The sequence below is a fragment of the Acipenser ruthenus genome, chromosome 7 (assembly GCF_902713425.1).
Source record: "Acipenser ruthenus chromosome 7, fAciRut3.2 maternal haplotype, whole genome shotgun sequence".
In the NCBI taxonomy this organism is placed as follows: Eukaryota; Metazoa; Chordata; class Actinopteri; order Acipenseriformes; family Acipenseridae; genus Acipenser; species Acipenser ruthenus.
In genome coordinates, this window is record NC_081195.1 from 936,126 (window position 1) to 953,606 (window position 17,481).

At 41.9% G+C, this 17,481-nt stretch overlaps 1 protein-coding gene across 6 annotated transcripts in view; it reads right to left on the bottom strand.

The window, feature by feature from the left end:
• atrnl1a (attractin-like 1a) overlaps positions 1–17,481 on the bottom strand; it is a 200,490-nt gene that overhangs the window by 167,079 nt on the left and 15,930 nt on the right. For all 6 annotated transcript variants that reach the window (XM_034026182.3, XM_034026181.3, XM_059026008.1 and 3 more), the window contains exons 2-6: positions 7,197–7,280; positions 6,761–6,874; positions 5,873–6,001; positions 2,982–3,190; positions 519–693 (exon numbers count right to left, since the gene is read on the bottom strand). In XM_034026182.3, the coding sequence (XP_033882073.3) occupies positions 519–693; positions 2,982–3,190; positions 5,873–6,001; positions 6,761–6,874; positions 7,197–7,280 (711 nt within the window). The remainder of the gene's footprint in view (positions 1–518; positions 694–2,981; positions 3,191–5,872; positions 6,002–6,760; positions 6,875–7,196; positions 7,281–17,481) is intronic.

Sequence of the window (17,481 nt, forward strand, 5' to 3'; positions counted from 1 at the left end):
ATGCTGCAGCGGTCTGACATGAGAAGCACAAGGATCTCTTGGCAATGCTGCAGCGGTCTGACATGAGAAGCACAAGGATCTCTTGGCAATGCTGCAGCGGTCTGACATGAGAAGCACAAGGATCTCTTGGCAATGCTGCAGCGGTCTGACATGAGAAGCACAAGGATCTCTTGGCAATGCTGCAGCGGTCTGACATGAGAAGCACAAGGATCTCTTGGCAATGCTGCAGCGGTCTGACATGAGAAGCACAAGGATCTCTTGGCAATGCTGCAGCGGTCTGACATGAGAAGCACAAGGATCTCTTGGCAATGCTGCAGCGGTCTGACATGAGAAGCACAAGGATCTCTTGGCAATGCTGCAGCGGTCTGACATGAGAAGCACAAGGATCTCTTGGCAATGCTGCAGCGGTCTGACATGAGAAGCACAAGGATCTCTTGGCAATGCTGCAGCGGTCTGACATGAGAAGCACAAGGATCTCTTGGCAATGCTGCAGCGGTCTGACATGAGAAAGCACTTACTTTAAAACCATTTGGAAGGAGCTGTAGTTGAACGTGTAGCCTCCGATCACCCACATGAACTTCCCGTGCATAACAGTCTTATGGGAAGTACGGCTGACAGACGGGCTGAATGGTTTCACATTTGGCAGCACCCAGTACGATTCTGTAGAAGGAACTGATAGGGAGCAATCTGGACCTGAGTTTTAAAAGAGGCAAAGTTAAACAAAATTACCATTCATGTTATTTATTTATTTATACTAGGTTTTGGAAAGCAATGTGTCACTTATTGTACAGCTGAACATAATATATTCCCTGCACTTATAAAAGCCTTGTGTTAAAAACACATTACAGCTGGTTTCACTGATCTCAATTAGCGCAACGGTTGGACTATCTTACCTTTAAGAGGTATCATTAGGAGGTCCCAGATTAGTGTCTGTGAAACCGGCACTTAAACAAATAAAGGATGTTCCTAGCATGTTATTAAATGAAATAATTGAGACTCTAAGTCTCTAATATCTTTTATTTGTTTAAGTGCACTGCACCAGTACAATGATCATTGATTCTTTGTGCAGGTAAGTAATTCTCACTGAAAAGAACAACTCATTGGGTCACGCAGGCCATGAGTGGAATTCTATGAATTGGTTCTCTTTGAATAAACTTCAACCAAAAGGCAGTGCATGAATCAGGCTGCAAGAGTAAGAGGGAGCAGCAAGCAATTATTTTCAGTGTTGGAATTACTGGCTACTTTAATAATACTGTTGATGAACACAATCTCGAAATGGTCAGGCAGGTAAGTGACTTGCAATGTCCTTTGTGCTGTGGATACGAGCATTGCCTGGGTGAGACGGTACAAAAACAATCCATTGATTGTTCTTCAGATTCTGAACGCACAGATATCATTGTAACCACTCTAATGACCATTTGTAGATTTCAGTCTTGTCATTGATCATACTTGCTAGGTCCTAAAGCTGTTGAATACTTCATTACACCTGTCAAACCTGCTGTAGAATGGCCCTCGGAGAAGAGTTGCCCATGTCTAACTAAGGCAGTGTGGACACAGTGTAGATGTCTTCTAATGAATTCTATATTCCAAGATGACCACTAGAGGTCGCTAGTCACCTACAGCAAAGAGTGCTTTGAGATCTGACATGCAGAAAATAATGAAAAATTTGTATTGTTTATAATAAATTCTGCAGGGCCCAATGGCAATTTATATACAAATAACAGTGTTGGGTACTGTGATAATGTAACTATTTTTTACCTAATCGCTACAGCACAATAACACAAGCAGGCTTATATTTCAGATAATACGCCTTGCTTTCCATAGTAAAATGAGTATCCTGTGTTAGTTTTCTGAAGGAGCACGCATGTCACTATGCCTGTAATATACTGCAGCTCCAGCGGAAAGTCCTCGAGTTCCACTGTTAAGCTGAGGAACACAAAGCCACTTGAAATCTGGTTCCAGGAGACCGGGAGACCTAGTTTGAGGCAACTTTGCTCTATCAAACCCCAAGTCTCCCCTGGTGTGCCATGCAGTGGCCTGAAACCTAGTCTCCTGAACAAGTTCCAAGCTGCAAAGTGGCTTCGTGTTCCCTCAGATTTAGGATCTACGCTAGTCCCTGGCACTGAATATTTCCGGTCCTCCTCTTCTGATCCCACACTGTGCAGGATATCCTATACCACCAGCTGCCTTGAGCTCTATCTGCTAAGTAAACTAATACTCGCAATCCTATCCCTGAGCTTTCACTTTCCTGCTCATGTGCTCAAAATGTTTACCTAGGTTCACAGATATCTGGCATTAAGGTTTATTCATCTATGCATTTAAATGAACAAATCGATTCACAGTGGTTACATGTTTTTTTTTGTTTGTTTGTTTTTTTAAATTTAGTCGTTGCCAATTATTTTTTATTATTTTCTCCCAATTTGGAAATGGCCAATTATTTTAGGCTCAGCTCACCGCTACCACCCCTGCGCTGACTCGGGAGGGCAAAGACGAACACATGTGTGTGCCGTCAGCCGACCGCTTTTTTTCACACTGCGGACTCACCATGCAGCCACCCAAGAGCTACAGCGTCGGAGGACAACGCAGCTCTCGGCAGCTTACCCGGCCAGACTACAGGGGTCGCTGGTGCGCGGTGAGCCGAGGACACCCTGCCCGACCTAACCCCCCCCAACCCACCCCCCCACCCGGGCAATGCTCGGCCAATTGTGCGCCGCCCCCTGGGAGCTCCAGTCCACGGTCGGCTGTGGAATAGCCTGGACTCGAACCGGCGACGCCCAGGTTATAGGGCGTCTTTTACGATAAGACACCCTACACACAACATATTAACTTGAAAATCACACTCGGGAACTACTTACTAACACAAAAGACTAATCCATCTTAAAAGAGAGTTACGTCTTTAGATATATGAAGGGTTACAAAAAAAAAAAGAAAAGTTGAAATGTTTGCATTACTTTTGCCACATGCTTTGAATAGGAACCTACCTTGCCAGCTGTCATTGCAAACACACAGCTTCTCCCCTGTCAGGTCACAATAGCCGTGGTCCGGGCTGCCACAGTTGTTTTTACAATAGGGAATGTCACATGCCTCCCCTTTCCAGTATTTGTCACATTCACAGTACACCCTGCTGGCAATCGAGTTACCAGTCGTACACTTCCCATGGCCTGAGCAATTGTTGGGGCAGGAATTCATTCTGCAAATCAAAGACAATTTCAAATGAAATGAGAGCCTCTGTTGCTGGTCTCACTGGTAATCACAAGCACTGGATGACTAATACGTGCTGGAAAACAAACGCTGTCCACGACACTGGAACAGCAAGACTGGTCATTTCAGGTGGTACTCAATGCAGGCAGAGCACCACACAGCCAAAGCTGCTTGATGAGATTCTGGGATCAATAAGCTACTAACAACCAAACAAGAAAGATGGGCTGAATGGCCTCCTCTCGTTTGTAAACTGTCTTATGTTCTTAAAGATCAACTTGACAAGTGTCCAGTGTGATCGGATAAAGCATGCTTTTAATTATTCAGCCGAGCTCACCACATACCACATATTCACATCTGAGAATTTGTCTAATAAGGGAGCTGGCAGGAAGATGTGATTCTTCTTCTTGCAAATAAGGAAGTCGCATGAAATAATGAATCTAAATAAAACACCCAGCACAAAGAGCAGCTCAACCTCTTTAGTGGCTGGTGCTGGACACGCATTGTGTCTTCCAGAGATTTAGAGATTTGGCTGAGCTACTGCTTTTGAAGTACATTCTAATAGTGTGCAACTATTAATTAACTGACGTTTGCAGAACCGGTATTTAAGTTTGGAACGAACATATTCAGTTTGGTAGCTTAAACACACTTCGTTCTTCAGATGCACTGAAAAAAAGATTTAAAACTTTTCTTGATTTGTGAATTTTATTTAGGCTTATTATAACCTGAAGTGAATACAAAAAAAATATACCAAATGATCTTATGTGTAAATAAAACACACCAATTATGTATGTTACACAGACACACACACACACACACGTGCACACACAGTAGACTCCTGTTAATCCGTGTTTCGATAATCTGTGCAGTTTAATATTATTATTTGTTTATTTAGCAGACGCCTTTATCCAAGGCGACTTACAGAGACTCGGGTGTGTGAACTATGCATCAGCTGCAGAGTCACTTACAACTACGTCTCGCCCGAAAGACAGAGCACAAGGAGGTTTAGTGACTTGCTCAGGATCACACAATGAGTCAGTGGCTGAGGTGGGATTTGAACCAGGGACCTCCTGGTTACAAGCGCTTTTCTTTAATAGTTAATAGTTATCATTAGTGCAGAAATCATGTGTTCTATGCAGAAGAGGGTATTTTGCATGTTTTATTTGTGCGGAAATCAGTGTATCTGTGCGGAAGCGGATGGTCATCATTTCATTTAATTCAATTAAATCGAGTACAGTATAGTGCAAGCCAACAGACAGTGCTGTATTGTAGTTACTGAAACCAGTAACTGGCAGTCTGAATATGAAGAGCAGTTACGACAATTAAAAGACTGAGAGCAAGATCAGTGACTTTTTTAAAGCATTGGGGATGTCAGTAAAAGAAGTCAATGAGCTCCCAATGAATCTGCTGCTTCCAGCTCACACACCACTGCCCAGAGACCAGTCTATAAGGATCAATGAGTCAGCAACAGAACCACCAACTCAGAGCCTTAGCAAGAACTCTGCAATGCAGCCATTTCTTACAAAAAGACAAGCCCAACCCAACCCTTCACGTCGCGAGAACCAAGTCAGAGACTCGAGCACTGTTTTATAGCACTGCCTGCCTGCCTGCAGTCTGAAACAAGCAGGGCAAAGAAATCTAATGCATACAGCTTTCAGAAATCGGCAGAGTCAAAAGTTCACAGATGCTTTTTAAAGCAACTGGCTGTGTTACGTAACCTGGTGAAAATGAAAATAAAAATGTTTGGTTCACAAAGGTCTAGTATGCTTCAACTGGATTTTCACAATAAATCATGGCTTTTATATTCATCCAAGCAGGCTACGACTGCTAGCGTTGATGTATGTATGTATGTGTGTATGTATGTATGTATGTATATTCTGAAAACATACTGTATACTTACCAGCAAATATAACTACCCAGTTAATTCTATCACGTTTACAAAATAGCAAATACAAACTATATAGATTATTATTATTATTTTTTTTAATGTCCTAATTTTAAAATAAAGACTTGAAGGAACGGTTGTTTGATCTACACCAAGTCATGCATGACCAACTGGGGAATTCCAAGATATAAAACGTATACCAAAGCAACATGACCAAATGTTTCTTTGCATGTCATCAGGTCATTATGTTCATCTGCCACAATGTTACACATTTCTCAGCATTAAAGAGCTTTTTAAAGTTGTTATATTACAGTTATTTGTTTATTTTAAAACAGTCTCACCCCTACACACATGATATTGACCAGCATCATGGTGATACCAGTTCCTGTCAGTAGCGCACGCACACACGCACGCACGCACAAGCGATTGGATGTTCTGCCCCCTGACTCTGAACATTGTGTGCTGGTTTAGACAGCATTAGAAATTCTTTACCAAGCAATCATTCTCCCACAACTTGAATGAACTCACTTATTAAAAGGAGTCTCTGGAATGGTTACTAGGCAAGGTAGTGAGCAGTGGAAATGTCATGCATGTGTATCAGGAAATAATGCACTTACCCAACTTTATTATGGAGCGAGTCAGTGACATAAAGCACATGATACAGTGCCCAGGTAAGATGCTGGAACACATGACTACACAGAGCTTCTAGTGATATCACCAGAAAACCACTTACTGTCATTTCTAAACAGGAGCATGCCAAATTAAACCAAACTGAAGACAAATACTTACGAGTAAAAAATGTGGAATCCAGTTAAATTGTAAGCAGCGTCACTAAAAAAGTGCAGCAATGCATAGCCAGAAGTGGTAACTACCTCCGGGACAGTCTCATTTCCTCGTACCTCTGGGACTATAAGACCACTGTGGGGAGAAACACAAGTTTAATAAACGGCACAGTGTTGTTACTGACTTACACTGGTTCTAAACAGTCCCCTACAGCACCACGTTCCACACATGGCTCTGAATTCATCACACCTCCATGTAAAACTCACTACGGGTATGAAGGCCACTTCAGAAGAGCTGGTGTACGTTAGCCATACATTGACAAGGTGCCCCTGCTCCTTTGGGATTGTGCAGTAGCTCATCACTGAAAGGTCTGCTAGATGCTCCCTGTATTTCTATAGACCTGCACACTGTGCCTATGTTGGGTAGCACAAAGTTGTGAAGCTTGGTGTACCACAATCTATAGCACCATATGGGTCGGTACTGTTAAGTAACTGCTACCATCTGCAGCTTGGGACATACACTGATTTCATGCTGCAGTCTGCATTCATGACTAGTGCAGCAGCTCCTTCAGTGACACAATGAGGACACATTATGAAATACAACAAGAACAAACACAGATTTGAATGCATTCATTACAAGAAAAAGATTAGCCAATTAACAGCTTAAATGAATATCTCGGCACATCAAGGGAACTTGAGCAAACAGATTTAGAGCAGGCCCTGAATATGATCCATTTCCTACTTTCATATTTGTACTAATTAGTGCTCACAAGAAATGAAGGAAGATTTCCTTTTTTTTTTTTTTTTTTTTTTTTTAAAAGATTCCCAGAACCAATGACTTTAAACAAATGTCAAAAGCATAATTAGTCAAGACGCATATTAAAATGATACTCACCTAAACACTGCTATTAAAGGTGCATATACAGAATCTCCATCGTATACATACATATGGTCCCAGCTACATTCGGTAGCAAAGTGGTTAAATCTTAACCTTAATACTGCATTAGGACTGTAGAAATAAAATAGTAATATTAACAAAAACACAAATTAAATAAGTTTGAAAAGTAAAATCTGTATATTTACACTATTCATCAATGGGTATTTTCACAGGGAACTACATATTACATGGCAATGGGTACATTTCGTGGAAATCCATGAAAGAATGACAGCCTTACTTAATTGCTTTATAATTAATTCAGGATGCCAGGATGTTAGTAACTCAGCTGCTATCTACTGAAGCTTTGGAGGATACTTTCTGTTTCAATAACAACTAGCAAATCATGTTCTTATTTTAAAATAATGAAGAAGAAAACAAACTCTAAAGTACTTACTATCCCTCGATTAACCAGGTGCACTTTGTTTTATATTTATAATGTATCGGTCCATCTGTTAAATATCCAGAAGGTTCACTTAATCTGAAAAATGCAAATAGAAAGAACAGAGAGTCCATGGTTATAATCCGTGACAGTCACTTGCACATCGTTTGCAGTCGCCCCTTTAATGAGCATCTTCATTACTTTGGGATTTTACACATACCTTGGTGTTCAAGTAAGAGTGCATGAGTAAATATAGCGCCATGACACACAGATTTAAAAAACACTGTTAGGAAGCAATCACTCAAGGACAGCACGTGACAACAGGTTCCCTGACCCCCTGATTAAATAAACAAACAGAAAGAAAGCCAGTTCAAATACAATACATTCCTCAGCACTGGTTCTTTCAATAACAATGTAGCAGCAATCAATACAATCAATCCAGTACAGGAGGACAGCAGGTTTGTTTTATTTAAAATATCTTATCAAAGGCATTGCCAGGGACTACAAGCAACCACACTGAACAGTCAGTTCTCTTCTCTATAGCATGCCGACACAACTCTCACGGACACGACTGCCCCGGCAGCTGCACTCTGTACAGGATGACAAACAGCCCCTTCCACATTCCATGGGTTCCAGTTTGGAGCACACATGTTTTTAAAGCCATATAGCCAACAGCTTCCTAAAGGTACTGTAAGAAGCCACACTTTACAGTCATTTCTCTTCTCCATAGGACCAGTTCAGCTATTACTGTGCCTGGGCAAGTTAATGCACTATAGTTACAGATAGAAATACATGCACTTGTATTACAGTGTATTCCACTTAGTGCTGGAATGGGTGTTCTAATAAACAAAGAAAAGAATGCAGCGTTAGAACAGTGAACAGCTGCACTTAATGAGGCATGCTGAAGGCTACAGCTTTCTCAATCTCTATTCGATCATGCATATTCTGAAAAGCACCATCGTTGGTATTTTGCCATCAAAAGCTTGAATAAACTAAAGCCTCGAGTGGCAACGTTGCCTGCAATACAGGTACAGGACACAAAAAAATGTGCCACCTTTGTGCCTTGGGAGCTCCAGCAGACCATACACAGAATTATAATAGTAATCTCTATCCTCAAATGGTAGTGTATTCTCCAGGGTGGTAGTGTAATTCACACCGCCGCCGCCAGTCCTTGACGTGTCTCCGCTGCAGGGCGTCTGCCTCCCTCAGCAGGAGTCGCAGGACAGACTATTAACTGAAGAGCATGAAGGTATCTGCAAGGCATACTGGGGTCATCTGCAAGGTTTTAGGGTTCTCACTTGGATTTAATGACTCTATATTTCGATGCTCAAGTCCACTGATAACCATGAGAGAGACAGCATCTCTTTCTACTGTATTGTATGCAAGAGCAAGTGTTCAGAACATTTTGGCAATGTTTATCTGCTGCAGGCCTTCATCGGTGTTAGTTTATTTAAGAGAACTTGTTTGGCTTCCTGTAGTGGCCTGCTTACTGTAACTGCAATCATGCAGAGTCCGTTTGCAAATTCAAGCCTCAGTTTGTGACTTCTTACCCTACAGATGATGGAGGTTCATTTGAAATCTCTGGATTTCCCAGCAAGCATTTCCTTTTTTTATCAACACAACAGGATTTTTAGGAAAGGTCAACATAGGAAAATCAAAACTACAGCACTTGTTTAACAGGCACTTTAATAAAAGCATTCCGGCATATAATGCACAATGCAGATTTCTGTCTAGAAGCATGGGTACAAGCCATGCCCAAGTGTCAACACTACATTCTCCTTATTCTATATCAGGGTTGCTAGACAAAGTCTTTACTGGGTGTTTTTGCCATCTGAATGACTCTGTTGATTCTTTCAAGTAGTTGTATACCATGCTTCCTTCCTTCCTTCATGTCACACTGTAGGGAATGAATGCATGCAGAGATGATGGGCAGGCTGACAAAACGCATTGGAGACCCATAACCATGTCGAATGCTGCTGACATGCCACTCCGGGACCATGACTGCCCCGGCAGCTTTACTGTACAGTACTTACTGTAGTGGTTAGGGCTCTGGACTCTTGACCGGAGGGTTGTGGGTTCAATCCCCAGTGGGGGACACTGCTGTTGTACCCTTGAGCAAGGTACTTTACCTAGATTGCTCCAGTAAAAACCCAACTGTATAAATGGGTAATTGTATGTAAAATAATGTGATATCTGTATAATGTGAAATAATGTATAATGTGATATCTTGTAACAATTGTAAGTCGCCCTGGATAAGGGTGTCTGCTAAGAAATAAATAATAAATAAATAATACAGGATGCCGAATGGCCCCTTCCACGTTCCGTGTGTTCCAGTTTGGAGCACGACACACCCTCCTGCATTGCAATGTAGGTTGAAAACCTGGTGTAACACATATTTTTTTTTAATTATACAGCCAACAGCTTCCTAAAGGAAAATGTTCTTGATTCATTTTTAAAAACTCAGAAGGAGTCGTTTCCAGAGTCCTTAATTATGCTGTAACACACGTAACATGCAATGGGACAAATGCTGAAGATGAACTCTCGAAATGATGCCCAAGGGAATGCTTAAAAACTAGTACAGCATACTAATTATTATAGCAAAATGAAAATGTACACAATATTATTTAACTAATGGATGTTAACAGTTTTAAATTAATTGTTCAAGTAGTTTTGAATTCTCTTTAGTGTTTTATTTTTTGGGGGGGGGTTGTTTACTCCTTATATTTGCATGATGTTTGCTATCATTCTGTGTGGTTCTCATTGGAGTCACATTGAAATGACTCCTTCTGAGTTTTTAAAAATAAATCAAGAACATTTTCCTTTAGGAAGCTGTTGGCTGTATAATTTAAAAATATGTGTTACACCAAGTTTTCAGCCTACATTGCAATGCAGGAGGGTGTGTCGTGCTCCAAACTGGAACACACAGAACATGGAAGGGGCCATTCGGCATCCTGTACAGTAGCTGCTGGGGCAGTGTGAACAGGCTGGTTGTAGGGGTGACATCAGGCCAGAAAGGAACACACAGACAGGCAGGACTTGCGGGTGAAACCGAGACGCTGCGGCGCTCAGTGCGTTTAATAAATAAACAAATAAAAGATTTAAACAAAAACAGCACACAGCACGTTATGCCAAAATAAACAGACAAACCAAACGAAACAGACACCAACAAACAGGGGACGAACCCTAAACAAACAAGTATCGTGCTGATCTAATTCAGCACGTATGGCAATTGCAATTGTATTATTATTTTAAAGCTTACTCCAGACTTTCTCTCCCACTCTCTCACCCTGATCACCCCACACCGAGTGCATGAAACACTGCATCTTTTACGCAGCTGTACCGAGACTCGATTGCTAAATCAATCATTCAATTTGGAATCTCGATACATCTGCACGTGAACTAATTTGTGCACTTCCCCGTGCTCACATACAAATACCCCTTTTAATCTGCACGTGAAGTGATTATGCCATCCTTGTGTCTAAATCCAATTATATATTTTAAATCACTCGTGCTGCCCAGACCCATTTATATCCTGTGCACCAATACCTATACACCAACATTAACACACCACACGCAACATAGAACACAAAATACACACAGGGGCGAGGCACACTGCCACAAGCAGTCATGGTCCCGGAGTGTCGTGTCAGCAGCATTCGACATGGGTATGGGTCTCTCTTTATCAGGAGCTCAGGAGCTGCTCTTCAGTTCCAGTTGATTTGACGAGGAGTTCAGGAGCTGCTCTTGAGTTCCAGTTGATTTGATGAGGAGTTCAGGAGCTGCTCTTGAGTTCCAGTTGATTTGTCTAGTTCAGGAGCTGCTCTTCAGTTCTAGTTGATTTGATGAGGAGTTCAGGAGCTGCTCTTGAGTTCCAGTTGATTTGTCTAGTTCAGGAGCTGCTCTTCAGTTCCAGTTGATTTGTCTAGTTCAGGAGCTGCTCTTCAGTTCCAGTTGATTTGATGAGGAGTTCAGGAGCTGCTCTTCAGTTCCAGTTGATTTGATGAGGAGTTCAGGAGCTGCTCTTCAGTTCCAGTTGATTTGTCTAGTTCAGGAGCTGCTCTTGAGTTCCAGTTGATTTGTCTAGTTCAGGAGCTGCTCTTCAGTTCCAGTTGATTTGATGAGGAGTTCAGGAGCTGCTCTTCAGTTCTAGTTGATTTGTCTAGTTCAGGAGCTGCTCTTCAGTTCCAGTTGATTTGTCTAGTTCAGGAGCTGCTCTTCAGTTCCAGTTGATTTGACGAGGAGTTCAGGAGCTGCTCTTCAGTTCCAGTTGATTTGATGAGGAGTTCAGGAGCTGCTCTTCAGTTCCAGTTGATTTGTCTAGTTCAGGAGCTGCTCTTCAGTTCCAGTTGATTTGTGTAGTTCAGGAGCTGCTCTTCAGTTCCAGTTGATTTGTCTAGTTCAGGAGCTGCTCTTGAGTTCCAGTTGATTTGTCTAGTTCAGGAGCTGCTCTTGAGTTCCAGTTGATTTGTCTAGTTCAGGAGCTGCTCTTGAGTTCCAGTTGATTTGTCTAGTTCAGGAGCTGCTCTTCAGTTCCAGTTGATTTGACGAGGAGTTCAGGAGCTGCTCTTCAGTTCCAGTTGATTTGTCTAGTTCAGGAGCTGCTCTTGAGTTCCAGTTGATTTGACGAGGAGTTCAGGAGCTGCTCTTGAGTTCCAGTTGATTTGATGAGGAGTTCATGAGCTGCTCTTCAGTTCCAGTTGCCTACCATAGATATGTACAATGTAGGCTACAGTAGGTCACCCATAATGCACTGCAGTGTAATTCCATCAACAGTGGCAGATTATTAGATGGTGCTGGCTCATTGTTTTACACTTCGGCTGGCCTGTGTTACTTGTCCTAGCCTACGTATCTATGGCATACAAGAGTAGTACTGCTACAACATTACTACAGGTTGCCGCCTACATTACAGCATGCTGGTGAAGATTGAATGATTTAGAAACAGAACCAATGGACTGAAAATATACTGTCGAAAATAAAATGAATAGCCCTCAGATAACCTTGTACTGTCACCGAATAAACATCATTTATTTAAAAAAAACAAGAAAAAATACCCATTAAATAAAATGATGGGGGGTAGGGACACTTCAGATTGATGTTTCTAGGCGACGAAATACCTGTCATGGATTGTCAATTTTATCCCAGGCCTTCATTTATCCACAACCCCAGGGGAAGCTTAAACAGATTCCACCTTCCTGAATAAGGTCAGTATACATTTAATAGGAATTATAAATTACATTGAAAGAATCTGGTGTATACACCGCAGGACTACCAGAAAAGGTATAGTTTCTGCTTCCATTACACCATGTGTAAACGTGATAACCACGTTAAGCGCACACTCTGACTGCAGCTCAATGGAGCACACAGTTCACAAGCAGCACTGTGCACTACTGTATCTCTGCTAATGCTGTCTCCCGTCCAGCCCCCATCGACTTGGTACAAGGATTTACAATAAATACCTTTTCCCGAAGAGCACTGAACACTGACGTCAGCACAGAGGAAACAAATTCCAACCCCCTGCCACTCATCATCAGACTCAAGATCCAAGACGGACAGACAGCCCAGGGGTATGACCACAGCTTTCTGATGATACTCTAGTACCATAATTGTTTGTGAAGTCAAGCCCCCCAGATCACGTACTGCAATACTTGACTAAATAATTCTTCATTATTTAATTTTTCTTTTGCAGTTCACACAGCTTGATATTAGTACATGGATTGCTTATAATTTAGCAGGGAGGACTACAGCAGGGAGCCACTGGGCCCATGCATCATCTGGTTACGTGATTGCTGGCTTGGTTGTGGAGAGGTGCAGAGCCAGCACATTTGTTCTGGTTCAGTTTTAAGAAATATGTTGTCATTAATAGTGTCGAGTTAAAGAATACTGAGGCCCCAAGCAGTTTGAGATCTGAAGTGCAGTCAGATGGACAGGAATGCAATGTCACTGCAGAAGAGGTTTGCACAGTTTATTGGATAGAATTCAGAAGTTTCCTTTTCTCAGCGATTTAACAGTCTGAAGGGCCTATGATACTGTATGTCTCACGGTTACCATCAACAGATGTCTGTATTGTTACACCCAGTAAATGTCAAACTTCTGGTTTTCAAAACTTTCTATCACATGGTCTTCATATATCATGTGGTAATAATGTTCCACTGACTATCCCTATAAATAGAAAATTATGTAAAACATGTGTGGGGGAAATAAATCTCTATTACTTTAAATGGAGCACACATACAGTACAGTTCAGCTTTATACAATCCATAAACAACTGCTCTTAAAGGGGAGCTTGGTAAGGGTTGAAATCTCACAGTTCGTATGTATTCTCATGTGTAACTCTTGCTTTCCTCGTCTCCTGATTTTTAAGTGAATCTAAACCAGAAGAGTCCCAGAGAGAGTCCCAGAGAATTCAATAGAGATCCCAGAATCACCACTCAACCCGACCGTTTTGTGAACAAAAACAAAGCATTCCCGGGAGCATAATTAAGTCCAAGATGGCCAAAGTTGGCTTCCAGTCCTGGTCTTTGTTCCAACCCTGTTCTAAACTGTTTAATAGAACCATAAAACCGTCCACCCAGACCCTGAAGTAGTTAACTATATATTTTCACCTGTTAAACCTGGAGTGACATGGCGCTCCAGGTCCCTGATTTCACACCCCCTGATAGAAGTGAAAATCAATGTGGCACTGGAACAGATAATGTTCAGTGGACACCACCTGGAATGGAAATGTGTTAAGGGAATCATAGAATACATCTGTGTACCAGCTAGAAAGAATGTTAAACCATGTGCCGGACTGTATCTTTGATGTGGCTAGAGTCTAAAGCAAAGCAGCAGGTTTTTCCTGGACACTATGGACAGCACCAGCATTTTTATTGGGCTGGCAATGGAACTTAAGCCAATCCAAATCAAATACAGCTGTGTAACAAACATTACAACAACAACTCAAAAAGTGTACTGTCTCTATGCAGCCGTGACTTCAAAAAAGGTACTAGGACCGCAATACGGCAGCCATTAGACCACAGGTCAATGTCATTGTCAGCAATACATTTAGCATGAAGGGTTTACTGAACCCTGCAAATCTGAAGATATAGCCAACATGGTTTCTGAGACGCTGTCACACTGTGGCTTTAGCAACTTTGCAAATGCCACAGCGTGAGTGTTCATTTATCGTACACGCCAGCGATGATCAAACGTGACCTAGAGAATCACAGAACCTGTGTACAGAGTATGAGGGCAACATCTCGGAGCACAAACACTCGCATGGTCCCAATACACGCAGGCGACAGGTTGAAGTGAAGGGTGCTGTAGATTGAGTCCGCAGAGGTTCCAATGCACTGCAAAGGTGAAGTTGCCAGCGTGTATGGGTTATGGGTTAGCAGCAGAACAGTAAGCGAGGGTGCAGGGGACTGACAAACTCATACAAGCTCCCCTTAAGGGATTCTTAATTACATCAGGAACACCCGAGTGCAACACTCTGCCTCTAGTGGGTGTATGAAGTACTACATGTGCTCTACTTTTACCAGATTCTTAGCGCAATACAATTGAACCACTAAATACTGTTTATGACATTTCAGACAAATAACTCTGCATTGTGGGATTGTGCATGGGAAATACAACATTCAACTTGAATACATTTGACTTTGTTTAGAGAATTTTTTCTTTAACCACTGGACCACACAGCCTCCTACTGTATGACAATGTTGCTCCTTTTTAGTTTTAAAACATGCTTCGTAACAAAAGGCTCTTGCCTGGAAAAAAATACAGTACATCCTGAACACACACACACACACACACAGTTTAACTATAGAACAATAACCAGAACCTCCTCTAAAGAACCAGAACGGAGACAGCATCTGCCCAATACGGCTCATCATATTCAAGCTAATGGACCTAAGGGAAGAGGAAGATACTGCACTTGTTCCAGTTAAACAAGGCCCTGATACAGCCTGTAATTACTTTTAAACAAACTACAAAATCCCATCATAAAGGCATACGGGAGGCGTATCTTAATGCCACATGGGAGGATTGAGATTGGAATAGCATATGGTGACCTGTGCACACAGCTGCAGAGAGACCAGAGCCAGGCTGCCACAGTGCGGTGCTCTAAACAGAAAACATTACGCACCATACAAGCTGTCCTGGACAGGGATTATAGACTGCAGACATTGTGATCTCACACCAGGGAGCACCCCGTTGTTTGTTGACAAAACAAATGAATAAAGTTTGATGTTACAAAAACAAAGAATGGTCATTAAGCTTACTGTGAGGTCATCAAATCAAACTCTTTGTGTTTAATTAAAATAATAATAATAATAATAATAATAATAATAATAATAATAATAATAATAATAATAATAATGACACATTTTGGCACTGCTGCTGCTCCAGCAATACGGTTCTGTTTACTGAGGTCACAGAGTCAAGTCCTTGCAGCAGACTTGCAAACGTTGTCCACTTGTCAAACTTGGAGGGGTTAAAACTGGGAGTTGACCGATTTATGGTCAACTAATTACTGGGTTTACAACACATGTATATTTACAACCCTACCACATGCAACTGACTTCATGCTGTTTGCTGTAGGATGGGGTGGGGGGAAAGCAGAGCGAACCCTATATTTAAAACACTATATTTCATATTTTGGAGGAACCTGCTTCAGTAACGATTCAGACTTGTTGACAAGGGAATCCTGTCTCTGTAGTGAGACTGGCACCACGCAAGTCACTAATCCAGACAGTTGCGGTCACACGGCCAGCTAACTATGCATTCTATAACAAAGTGTATGCAGATGGCCTGACAAACACAACAGGGGGTTAGCCGTTGATCTTTACGTTCTGTCCATAAGCTTAAAGATTACATGGCACATTTCAGACAACAAATAAATACATTTATTAATAAATACTGTACATAAATAAACAAACACACACACACACACACACACACACACACACACACACACACACACACCACACAAAGCTGCACTGCCAGGGAAACATAAAACAAATAGAAATCTCACCAAGACATGGATAATGCAGAGAGACAAACTCTAAAACAGTTACTGGTGTATGCCAATCAAAAGCACTTACTTTTTCACCCGTCACAGAAGCATCATGGGACTTTAAAACCTCACACAGGACAGGTCATACAAAACAATGGCTCAATCCTGATGGCATTTTGTTGGTGAAAGCAGCTTCAAGTTGTGGTATGATGACCACATATTCAGACACTTCCGCTGCACATCTTAGATACAGTACACAGTTACCTTGTGTGGTACTGCCAGTGCCACTGCAAATAGCTTAAATACATTGTAACTATGCATAATAACATTGTAACTATGTTTACGTACACACGTGTTTGCTGTGCAACTGCCATGTAAATACACAGTCATTCAAGACTCGCAATGTAAAGTGTCACCGCTTATTCCGACATGTCATTTAAAAGCTTGTGATCGGATGCCACAGAGATACTGTAATAACAGGTTACCACCTACCTATAGTAGAAAAGGAAGCAATGAATGTTCTTTTATGTATCAATTAGTGTCCTCTACTGTACACTGCGGATGACTTTCACTTCTCAAAGGGGAGCAGATACGCCCACTCTCAATTAGTAAGGCCAAACCATTAGTGTAAAAGGTCAGTTTTGTATCCAACATAAATCAAAACTGTTACTGTAGTGGAAAGCCATTTCCTTCCACTTTGTCATTCTGAAACACAATCACTTATTCTACTAAAAACTCATCAATATTTAAAGGTAAATGCAGTAGCTCTTTATACCCCTCTCTCTTTCAAACTGCTGGAAACAGATCACTGCAGAGGCTAATACCTGCTGCTGTGTGAAACGCAGCAAGGAAACGTCATGAAGAGGCTACATTACAGGAGATGGGTATCCCACGCAACCATCAGGAAACGTCATGAAGAGGCTACATTCCAGGAGATCAGTATCCCACGCAACCATCAGAAAACATCATGAAGAGGCTACATTCCAGGAGATCAGTATCCCACGCAACCATCAGGAAACGTCATGAAGAGGCTACATTCCAGGAGATCAGTATCCCACGCAACCATCAGGAAACGTCATGCAGAGGCTACATTCCAGGAGATGGGTATCCCACGCAACCATCAGGAAACGTCATGAAGAGGCTACATTCCAGGAGATCGGTATCCCACGCAACCATCAGGAAACGTCATGAAGAGGCTACATTCCAGGAGATCAGTATCCCACGCAACCATCAGGAAACATCATGAAGAGGCTACATTCCAGGAGATGGGTATCCCACGCAACCATCAGGAAACGTCATGAAGAGGCTACA